Source organism: Lingula anatina, chromosome 1 (assembly GCF_051362555.1).
Source record: "Lingula anatina isolate TDL-2025a chromosome 1, LinAna3.0, whole genome shotgun sequence".
Taxonomy (NCBI): Eukaryota; Metazoa; Brachiopoda; class Lingulata; order Lingulida; family Lingulidae; genus Lingula; species Lingula anatina.
The window spans coordinates 26,719,644-26,731,599 of record NC_141767.1 but is presented as its reverse complement, the minus strand read 5'-3'; the positions used below and the strand labels follow the sequence as shown (position 1 = coordinate 26,731,599).

The following is an 11,956-nucleotide window of genomic DNA, read 5'->3' as shown; positions in this document are numbered from 1 at the left end:
CCACTTCCGCTGGGACAGAAAATGGGGAAGTAGTAAATGTTCAATTAAGTTTTTCTGTGTAAAAGCCCTCGAGTTTGCTCTTAGCTGAAAACTAAGACGTCAGGAAAAGATTTTTCTATTATTTTTACCTTTGTACTTTAACTTTATCGATCCAGATGCGGCTCAACGAAAGGAATTTAGTGTCATATGCGACCTGTAACTCGCCTGTTGATAAGGATGGATACTTGATGAAGAAAGGAGAAATCAACAAAGGGTTTCAGAAACGATGGTTTGTGCTAAAAGGCAACCTGCTATTTTATTTTGAGAAGAAAGGAGACCGAGAACCTGTCGGTTTAATTATTCTTGAAGGCTGTACAGTTGAATTATCCCCAGAATTTTCGGACACGTTTACCTTCGGTATTTCTTTCCAAGGCCCAGGTTGCAGGACTTACGTGCTACAGGCAGAGAGTCAGGAAGAGATGGAGAGTTGGATGAAAGCAATCACAAGTGCAGGGTATGAATACATGAAACTGATGGTGGCTGAACTAAACAGACAGCTGGAAGAATTAAATAGGACTCCAGATGCTTCGTCTTTAGAGGTGATACCTAAACGCTCGTCAGCTCCTGCAGTGGCTGTCGGCTCGCTAATAGATTTTGGTGGAGAAAATAACCAAGCAGCAGCATCAAACTATGAAACTGCATCAGCTAAAAGGTTTAATCCGTTCAATCAAGAGTTATCCCCAGTGGATGAATTTGGTGCACGACCTTTTAACCCAACCTCGGAATTTTTGTCCAAGTCAAAAGACAGGTCTGATTCAGCTCCTGTTGCCCCACCTAGAAAACCCAGAGCTGTGACTGCAAGTGAGTTCCACGTACCAATGCCACTGACGAGTAACGACATAAGCAGGCCAAAGACTGATGTTTATTTAAAACGACCCAGAACATTCTTGGAAATGCATGAAGAATTTGGAAGACAAATTCAATCACGAATACACAGATCAATGCATTCTTCAGCTACTGGTAGTTAAATCAAGTAGAAGAAACATAACCAATTGATAAGTTATAGTTTGTGTTTTTCATTAAATATCTCTGGCAAGTTCTCTACATGTGACTTTACATATCTGAAGGCACAACCTTATCTGCACCTGTCATCACTGCTATTGTCGCCATGCACTTTTTACTGCAAACACAGTAAATGGATAACAGTGTGACTTATTATCCTCCTCCAACTTACTGGAGTAAATCATACCAACAAACTACAGATCCAATTTTAATAGCAGCTTCATTGACCAATTTTTTCTCGATTTTATACAGTATATTATTATTATCTTTATTTTTTGTAAATTTTTCATTTTTTCACACATACAGTAAGTACTTTTAAGGTGTGACTTAAAACTTCCATTGGACTGCTATTTGGATTTTCTGAATATCTGCGGTAACAGGAGTACATCATTAAAAAAATGGCAGGTACATTTTATCATGCTGTTAAGTGTTATGTAATATAATAATAAAATTGACAAAAAAATCTTGTGTGCGTTCAGTTAACACCATGTATATAGAAAGACTAACAAAATATAAAGACCCCAAAAAACTATTTGTCAAAGATTTTATAAAATAATAAAAAGCAAATGTTGCTTTTTTGAAAAATAGATTGCTATTCATTTTAGAGACTGTAAACCCGCTTAATCAATATCAATTAAGAATTTGATCAGTAAAATTAGTCATGGGCCGAACAGGATGGGTCCTGACTAAATGACTGGTCACTATCATTGTTAATGTTATCCCAGCAAAAGTCTTTTCAGGTGCTCCTAAAAAACTTAATTAACAATTTATTCTGTATATACTGTATTCTTTGGGCATGAAAAGACAGGTATTCGAAATGTTATTTATAGTTAGTGTAAAGCGTTATAAAAGAGAAATTATGTATCATCTAACATTTAGTTCTACAACAATGCTTAAATTACAATTTTATACATTTTCCCGAAAATAAAGACAACTCGTTGCACGTTAGCAATAACCATCCCATGTTTTCAAATTACTTATGCTGTCTCGGTTGAGTTTTCCGGTGCACCTTTTCTTAGCAACATATATAAGGACCTACATACTTTGGTGAGGGGGGGGGGGGGGGGGGGGATACGTGAGTGCGTTAATTTTAAAGGCACCTCAGTCATGATTGAAAGCAGACAGCTGAACCAAGACTGACCGGATAATAATCAGCCCTGGTGGGGAGTTTGAAAACTATACTTGACCCAGTTAAAATATTTCAGGCGTGCGATTAGCAGCTGGAGGAGAGCAGGGTCTCAGTCCGCTGGGGTTTGCCTCCTTTTGTGCTCCACCAACACTGGAAAAAAATTAAGAGTTTTTTCAACCTTGAGCATTGAAGATATTTCGTTTTAGTTTGTTTGAGATGGATATTGGAGCAAAGTTTGATGATTCTTTGTTTGAAGTCGCTGACGAGTCAAGACTTCAAAAAGTGATTGAAGATGAAAAGAATTGCAGTATTCGGGAGCCACTTGTAAGTGTTTATCAGATTAATTAATATGTCGCTACCAAATCTTGCATTGTACATTATACAAGGCAGACTGCTTAAATACTCGTGACACCTGCGTCTTGTCTAATACCTACTTCAGGTCAGCAAGAAAGATCTACTGAAATACATCTTCCATATATGTTTCTCATCATCTCTACTCATTACTTGGGGCTAATTTAAATTATCGGTCTACGTATATCGATCTAACTGTGCGGGGACTCTTGCTGAATGCAGTCAGTTTAACAGATTAACACTAGTGTACCCTTCTGCATGAAGGCACTTTCCTGTTGTGCTAGTATACTGAGTAGTTTTCACTGAGTGCTTATGTTACCTAGCTGTATTATGGTGTTCAGTTTTACCTGATGACACTCTACCACCAGGTTACAGTATATAAACCCTCCACTACTCTGCTCACTTCACTTCTACCATCCATTGGACACACAAGACAGGAACAGCCTAGTGTCAGTTGATCAATTCTGCTGTCATCAGACTCTACTGACTACATTTTCTGAGCACAGCAACAGAGAGGTACTTCTTGGATTTAGAATAAAAAATATTAATAAATCTAACAATCTAGTTGTTTTGATACACTACAGAAACACCTTTTCCAACGCATTCTTGTAACCACCAGGTTTTCTGTATTCTACTCAACGGCAGGAGGTGGCGTGTTAGTCCATTAAACATAAGACATATTATTATTTATTTTAAGTTAAATTGACTGTGCACATTCAGTGGGAGTCCCTGCGGCATTTGGGTGGATCTGTGTAGATCGATAGTTTCATTGGGAATGACCCCATAAATTAAGGGGTCTAATCAGTGTCTGGTCAGGATTTTCTGGTGATACACACTTTTGAAATTATAATGAAAATATATTTAATCAGTATGATACAGACTTGATGTAAGTAGGTGTTTGCTGACTTATTTAAAAATAAGATGATGATAAGATTTTCAACTTGAACTTGTTTTATATGCAGTGGTTTGTAGATGCAGATCCAGAGGGGTTGGACAAAGATCAAGAGCAGATGCAGTTGTACAAGTCCCAGGGAGACTGGTTGTATTACAACAAAGACCATGAAGGAGCAGCAAGGAAATACCAACAAGCCTTAGGTATTACATGGAATAGTGTCTGATGAATTTATGATTGTCAAGTATATAAAAAAATGAACAGCTTCAAAGTTCTTGTTTGTATTTAAAAATTAAAACATTTTGCAGGTGTGCTGTAGTAATTGTAAATGATGCATTTTGGCAGTATTAATTTATTTAATGGCATGCACATATTTTTATTAATTACGCAGGTGTACTTTGAACATTGTATAGGTTATGATTGATTTTGTATTTTGAACTCTATATTTTGTCCTAACATCTCCGTAAGCCCATGCTCATTTGCTAGTCTAAGTTTGTCATGTTTCAGAATATAGTAACTTTTATATTTGTTTGTAAGTACAGACATTGAGCAATTTAAGAGTCTGTGACACTAAAGACAACTCTATACACAACTTATTGTTATCACCATTTTGCTTCAATTTTTTTAATTCAATAGGTATCTTGCCTAAGGGCAATGCAACTGTTAAGCGTGACCTCTTAGAGTGTATATCATGCTGTCACATTGCTTTGGGGCATGAGAATGAAGCTCTGAAGTATGCACACTTGTTGGTTAGTATTCAGGGGACATGGTTTTACTAACCTTTGATAAGAGCAGTCAAAAAATGTAGCTACATAGTGAAACTTTTTAGCTTGTATTTTCATTCCTTCAGCTTTATAACTTTTATAGTCAGGCATCGAACATTATTAGTGAACAATCATATCAGTACAAGATTAACACATACCAAACTTACTTGTGTCCATGCAATTGTACTTCTGTTTTTTTTTTTTTCTAGAGAGATGAAGGAACCAATTTTGAGCAGCAAACAGTTATATTGAATCTTTTGAAATCAATTCACCATCAGTTTGGGAATACATCTGGTAATGTATATTATGCAAAACTTAAAAATGATGATTAAAAGCTTTTTCACGTAGATCTTTATATTGTAGCATTCCATTGGCAGTATATTGTGAGAGATTGGCAACTAAGTTGCCCAGCTATTTATGTAAGAAAATCGACTAAAGGGAGGCCTCACTGCTCTACAGTTAACTTTGTTTGGAATGTACACTGCATATTGAACCCTAAGATGTAATGCACAGTATGAAAAGGTATTAACCTTTTTTGAACAGTATAATTAAGGGCTCTCTCTCTTTAGGTGAACTTATTGTCTTGGAAAAACTCCTGAGTCTTCATCCATACAACCATCATCTTTGGATAGAGTTGGCTGAGGTCTTCAGAATCAAACAGTCTCAAGAAAGTGAAAGTGAAAGTGACAATTTAAAATTGGCAGCAGGAAACAAAAATGAGGCATGTGTCTGTCACAACCAGTTCAACTCAGAAACTGCTGAAAGGAGCATTAGTGAGAGAGGTGCCTCAGACATTACTTCTAATGTTTTGACAGAAACAGTTGGCAGTGGCTTATCATTACAGGTGGAGGGAAGATGTATACACTGCCCCCTGTGTTTAGGAATTATCATAACAAAAAACAGGTCTGCTACAATGAAAGTCAGCAAAGACATAATTCCAGAAGTGGCAAAAATTCATAATACAAACTATTGCACAAGCTGTTTTTCTTCTGGTGATCAAGGGATTTGTGAGTGTAAATGTTTTTGTAACCTCACAAAATGTCTGCTGCCAAGTGTGAAGACTGACATGGTCATAGCCGTTTGCCTTATCAGAGCCAGGTATGAAACTTGCTATTAGAGAGTTTCAGCATATATAGTGTTAAACATGTATTTTTTGTGGTTGTTCAAATGTGGAGTAGACAGCTTACATGTTTGAGAACAACCAGAGTTTTTAACTGCTCTTTTATAATTTAGGATTTATTGGCTTAATTTTTTACAACTCATATTTGTAGCAAGATTAATCATTTGAGGTAATACAATATAAAGCTTCTTTTACATGTGTGAAATGCAGGCTTTTCTCTAAACTCCTCAATGAAATACAAATATTTCTTACAAAATTATTCTAAATCACTGAATTTTCCACAAATGGTAAAAATAAGTATTAATCTATTTCTCTTATCCTTAAAATGATTCTAAGAAATGAATAAGATTATAACTTTTTGTGTGCTTTCAGTACAACTCTTAATACATGTTTTTTTTATTGACGACAGTGCCTACATTTGTAGCATGTTGAAGAGAAATTAAATATGTTGTGCAAAATTTCCCAAAACATTGTTGACAATTTTGACAGTGCACATTTCTTTACTGACCAAATATTTGAAATACTCTATGCTTTAAAAAGTGAGCGGCAACCACTGAGATACTAGATATCTGCAAGTCTCAGCAATAAACCAAGTTAGTGAACTTTTGATTAAAGATGCATCATCTCACAAATATATTCCAGATTGCTTTTGCAAAGTGTACAGACCGCTGTTGCCTCATTTGGAAAAGAGAAACACAAGGAACTTTTGGTAGAGGTAATTAATTGTTGTAGATTTCATGTCTTTTTACCCATCTTTCATAATTAAATTTTATATTTTTACCACCTAGAGATGTTCTCGTTCCTTGTCATTGTGATATTTCCATATATTGATTTATTTATTTACCTATATTTCAGATATGTCAGAAATTGAAATCATTAGATGTTTCACAGGAACAAATGGATTATGCCGTGAAAGTAAGACATTTCTTATTAAACATCAGTTTTTGCCATGATAAACTGAAGAAAAACTGATTTATTACTTGTTTGAAATGAACAGTTTGGAAACTTCTACACAGAACTTTTCAGCAATTGCCTTTCCTTATTTAACATTTATCTTTTTGCAAAAAAAATTGACTTGAATTTAATGTAAAGAATACTGAAAGGATTTAATTTAATGCTTTTTTGAACAGTTCCTAAGCCAGGATGTGTACAAGAAAGAAAAAGAGGAGTGTAAACCCCTAGAAGACAGTAAACAGTCCATTCTGATCTTAGATACAGATCCAATACAGTGTGCAAGGGACTTCAACCACACTTGGTTTTTATGGCTCAAACAGAAATGAACATTGGCAGTCTAGTTTTACTTGAAGTAAATGAGGTGTGGTATTCTTTGACCTTGTGCTTATTAATACCACTCTAGCTGTTCAAGGCACATTGATATGTACTTTCTACACTTTAGTTAAAGTTATTTCTTCCTTCTATTGGACTTAAAGATACTTGGGAATTAACTGTTGCAATTTTAACAGTGATGGATATTTTTATTGGAAATTTTTATCACTAATTTGATCTAGTGGTATATTGCCTGATTTACAAGCCAAAAATGTGATATCAATAATATATAAGCTGCTTTGCATAAGACTGATTGAAACTGTTATTTTTCGTGTATTCAGATATTGTAAAAATCGGACTCATACTTCAGTCCATTCTCACATACCCTCACGCATCGTGACTTACCTAATCAATATAACAAGATGGTAAGAATTTAAAAAATTTAAATTATTTTTGAGGCAAAACTTGACTAAGAAGTGCTTCTGGTATACCTGCACATTTGAAAATGTCACAGTGCTTGAAATATCTATTTGCTCATTCATAACTGTCTCAGATAAGGAACTGTTTCTTTGGGAATACTGCCAAACCTGTTTCCATAGATGTGACATTTTTTTCTTTTTTTTTTTGGTTTTGATCTTTGATCTTTTTCTCCTTTCATGCGAGGCGTCTTAGCCGGTACTTTGTCAAAAATCATTGGCAAAATGATTAAAAATTTAAAGTACATGTAGTCAACGAGTATCTGATTAATGTGTTAGCACAGCCATTAAAGCATCTCCCTTTTTGTAAATGAAATCATTATAAGTTTGCTGCGTTTAGTTAACCACTTTAGTGTACACAATGTCTTAATCTAAATTGCCAGCCACTTGAGCTAACTCAAGATAATTCCTTGCTCAGGGTTGAGTACAGACTAGTGAAATTAAACTATTTGATAATTTGTAAAAAGAAAATACAATAACTAATTTCTTCATCCATGTGTACTGTGAACTCGTCCTCATACTCTTCATCTCCTCTCTTCTCATGCAGGTGAGTGTAGAACACTTCCAACCTGTCCTCTAGGTTTTTGGGGAATACTTGGCTTTCCGAAGTCTTTGCTCTTAAAGATGGTCCTTGCCTTTCCACAACTTGCGACACCCATTCCTGGGATGCCTTGAAATCCAGTTCCTTTTCCTTTGCCTGGACCAATGCCTGTTGACAGATATTGTCCACAGACACTGGCAGCTGAAGGTCACATTGCTCTAAGACCCATTTAATGGGTGATGTGTTTCGTCAGTCTACTTGCCAAGGAGGCATTCCCTAAAATCTTGATGTTACGTTTTGTAATCTTGTCAATATTTTGGTAACCTTTTCTCTACTCTTAAATGGCCTTTAGAAGGGCTGTTGGTAGTGAAAGAACTCTGATGGTTTTACCAGTAGACTTCTGTTTCTTCCGAGGCCTTTTAATATTCTCATCATCTTAACACTGTGAGAAGAAAATGTCAAAAGATGTTACTTCCATGCAGCCCTCACAACTCTTGGATTGTTGCTGCCTTCCCTTGGCTTCAGCTGTAATCTTGCCTCCACACATCACAAAGCAATAACAAACCTCAGAGGTTTTCTTAGGGAAATGACCCACAGTTTAAAAATTTTGTGTAGTGGATTTCATGAACTATTGAGACTTCGAAGCTGACATGAACACGAACATAAGCAATTATAGATCTAAACTTTTATTAGTCCTAAACAAAGGACTACAACACATAACACAATTTGTCATACATGTAATGTCATCAAGAACACATTAATTTCCAATGTCATGTAAAATAGAACCAAAATCACAAGTATCCCTTGTGCTTCTGTCATAAAACTTAGCAAATGTGCTACTGTTTGACCATCCTGCTGTCCTAATCACTGTTGCAAGAGGTACTTTAGCTGCAAAAGCTTTACTTGTTGAAGCAACTCTTGTGCTGTGTGATTTGAAAATATTTCTATCTATTCCAGCTTTAAACATGACTGCCTTAATCCACCTTAAAATTGTATCTTTACTAACAGGTTCATAAGGTCTAGTGTAACTAATAAACAACTGTGAACAGCCAGAATGCCTAAGCAATCTAGTTCTATCTAAATATTCTGCTAAAGCAGACAACACACAAATTTGACTATTGTCAGCAAAAAAATTCACATGAATAACAGGCTGATTTTTTGATGGCCTAGATTGTTTTACAATTTTATCTATAACAAAACTGACACCACCAGGTGATTTGTACATTGAATCTAAATCCATCAAGTGTTTAGATTGACATCTTTGTCCTGACACTAAAGCAAGCAGCATGGCCAATTTTGGTTGCATCATCTCCCGTCTTTTAAGCGATAAATCGTAGGATGCATGTCCCATTAATGCAATGGCATCAACTGCCTTCTTAAGAAGTGTAGGCGCATCCAGATTTTGTGGTGTTGCCATGTTGGTGAAAACTTCATTTGTCAACTGCCTCACAGCATTAGCAGCCTTGACGAGGGTTGTTTGCACATTGGCCATTCTTTTGTCTTTTTTCCTTTGCAAAGGATTGAGTTGCCGCCAAACCTCTGCATTAACCCTGGGCACTATTACCTTATCACAATTGCGTGGCCTCTCATAATTTTCCTGTTTTTTCAGGAGGAGATCTCTTGGTAGTTGTTTCGTGAAGTGCTTATTGATAATGCCCGCTATTTTCCCATCAATTGCAGGGCCACACTGTTCATTTTCATCAAGAGAGGACTCTATTTCCTCAAGCAATTGATATGATGCACCTGCCTGTTCTTCTTCTGGTGCATTTTTCTGTTTCAGGAGAACTTCAATGTCATATTCTGAAACATTGCTTTCGCTTTCCTCACTATCAGAGGAAGACTCTGGCCTGTCTATTTCAACTTTTTGTTTCTTTCGCAAGGGCTCTTCCTTTGCAGTGAAAGCATTACTTAATGCTTCCACTGCCCTTGCCATGACAGCCATTGATTCTTTCATATTTTCAAGATCATTTGAGTGATTTTCACTACTCTCAGTAGCCATTGTGCACAAACTTGTGTGAGGCACAGAACTAACACTGCAGCAGTTTCCCGTGGAAACTCCCGCCGTGAGGGTGTGGCTACAGCTGTTTTATATCAAGTGTCAACACTGCCCCGTGAGCAGTGTGAGAAACACTTCCGACCAGTTGCTGAACTAGCGGCAGAATGACCAGAGCTGGCATGCAGTCTCTCTCACGTGACTCCGTAGTGACAATGATTGATGGTGAGATAGAATTCAAAACATGTGACACATTTGATCGAATGGGATCAAGATATTTTGCACTTGTGTAAGTAATCCACTTTTTTGATATAGGTGCCATATTGTTTTTGTGTGCCTGATCACCATGATTGTATAACAATTTCTTGAGCTTTTCCTGATATGCCTGCTTACTGCATGCATTTCCTATCAATTTGCATACTATCAGTTTTAGTTTGTTTGCTAGTGAATGTTGATGTCCTTCCTGGTGTGGCAGGCTGAGAATCTTCTTTGTAGGTGGCAACAACACTGGCTCTGTGCAGAGCAGATGAAGCACAGTGCTGTGTTGGCCATAAAGGTGCAATGATCAGCACATCTGCCTAGTCCTTTTGAATTTTCTGCGACACTTTCTGCATCAAACTAAAAGGAGGAAAAGCATAAAGTAAGTTACATGACGAGGATTGTTGAAATGCACGATTTCGTGCATTTATTGCGATAAACTTGTATTAATGGGTATTAAACCACATATCACTGTATTAACAGTATGTAAGCAGACATGCTTAAGCGCTTAAAAAGCTCAAAACATTGCAGAAATATTAATTTCATGCAGCTTGTAAATCCGCGTTTGCTTTGCTGAGAAACGGCGCAATGAATGACGCTGAGCTGCGCACGCATCTCTCTCATGTAGAGCCTATTACGTCACTAGAGGGTGATGTGGAATTTTTAGTCTTGTGATTCAACCTTGAAGCAAACAAATCTAATGAAGGCTCACCAAAATACTTGGCCAATTTACATAACGCATCTGAATCAAGTGACCATTCTGTCCTGTCATTAAAGGTTCTACTGTGTTTATCTGCTAAAATATTTGTCACACCAGGTATATGAGTGCACTGCAGGGTGCCTTAAACACTTGGTTTATTTCTGGGCAGATAACTTCCTTTCTCCACTTATGGATATAATGCACAGTTCCAGCCAAAGGCAATACAGAATCAGAGACTGGATTCAAAACATCTTCAATGTCAGGAAAGACTGCATTATTATTCTCTAAAGATTTCAGTAGATTGTCTGCCAGCTGAACCAGGGGAATGATGCCCTTTTGGATTCCATGTAAAATTTCTCTGCAATCTAACATCCCTAGTTTTCGATACAGTGGAAAAAATGTTCCAAATTTCTGGGTTAACCATAACAGGGCCCAGCATAAAACAGTTTTCTGGTCTTACTATGTTCTCTGTCATTTCTTTAAAAGTTGAATCTTTCATGCCTTGACTAGCATACCTATTGACTTTAACTGCTAAGAGCAGTTCATCAATGCTAGGAGCCAAATGTTCATCTAAGCCTTTTCCCAAGTTATCCAGGAAATCTGCCCTGCCTTTTTTAAGTGGTGGCTTATCGTCTTTGTCGTTCTCACCCTCCTACAAATTGTCATCCTCGGCTCTATGATTATGGGACTTTCTCGCACTAGCAGTGTCCCCTGTGCCCCCGTCGTGATCGTCACACTCACTGAACTGAGCAGCATTCTCCAAATCTTTTTCCCCCGTCCGATTCAGATGAATGTTCAAATTACCTGGCCTCATCATAGGCACTTTTCAGTTCTTTAACATTGAGCAAAAATTCTGCCATCATTGCAGACAATGCTTATAAGGGAGCAACGCAATGACCTCTGGGATCGCGCAATACTCTCTTGTATAATCTTGGTTAACCATTGTGCCGTAGTAGAATTGATCTGGTCCATTACAACCCACCTGTCACAACCAGCCCCATTCTACTCTACAAATGAGTATTATACAGAAGACAACATTTTAATTGAGATTTTAATTTGTTTTATTTTCATTATTTACCTTAAAGGTAGTTTCTTATTACTGGAACATTAGCACAACATTTTATATTAATACTCAATTTACAGACCCTTCGATAAGTGATATCTTACAAATCATTGCCATAGTTCCAACTTTCAAGATTTGATAATTAAGACATTATGTATTATTGAAGTTAAAAATAAATGTTGTTCCATTCAATCTCATTTCTTTTGTTTTGCCTTTCTTCAATTTAATGCTTTGAAGACGACAACAAAACAGATGCATCATAACTTACAAGATAACTGAAGATTACTCTGTCATTATCTGAATGAAGGTTAAGAGACCCATACAACAGCAAAAAGAAATCATTTAAATGATAGCACCACAAA

The 11,956-nt window shown here is 36.7% G+C and overlaps 2 protein-coding genes across 2 annotated transcripts; both read left to right on the top strand.

Annotated features, from left to right (window-relative positions):
- The first annotated feature begins 1 nt into the window (after position 1).
- LOC106156923 (sesquipedalian-1-like) lies at positions 2-1,035 on the top strand. The gene has a single exon (XM_013532362.2). It carries the CDS (start codon positions 156-158, stop codon positions 1,005-1,007), a length of 852 nt encoding a protein of 283 aa, XP_013387816.2. The 5' UTR covers positions 2-155; the 3' UTR covers positions 1,008-1,035.
- Positions 1,036-2,237: 1,202 nt separating this feature from the next.
- Positions 2,238-11,791, top strand: LOC106164664 (uncharacterized). Its single transcript, XM_013542651.3, has 8 exons — positions 2,238-2,494; positions 3,484-3,616; positions 4,050-4,162; positions 4,387-4,471; positions 4,747-5,275; positions 5,940-6,012; positions 6,153-6,212; positions 6,428-11,791. Exons 1-8 carry the CDS (start codon positions 2,387-2,389, stop codon positions 6,575-6,577), a joined length of 1,251 nt encoding a protein of 416 aa, XP_013398105.2. The 5' UTR covers positions 2,238-2,386; the 3' UTR covers positions 6,578-11,791.
- The last annotated feature ends 165 nt before the right edge of the window (positions 11,792-11,956 follow it).

Bases quoted from the DNA above. Each gene is read 5' to 3' on its own strand.
- LOC106156923 (XM_013532362.2), top strand. From the start codon at position 156: ATGCGGCTCAACGAAAGGAATTTAGTGTCATATGCGACCTGTAACTCG.
- LOC106164664 (XM_013542651.3), top strand. From the start codon at position 2,387: ATGGATATTGGAGCAAAGTTTGATGATTCTTTGTTTGAAGTCGCTGAC. The intron at 3,617-4,049 runs GTATTACATGGA...TTAATTCAATAG, and splicing joins GAAATACCAACAAGCCTTAG to GTATCTTGCCTAAGGGCAAT. The intron at 4,472-4,746 runs GTAATGTATATT...CTCTCTCTTTAG, and splicing joins TCAGTTTGGGAATACATCTG to GTGAACTTATTGTCTTGGAA.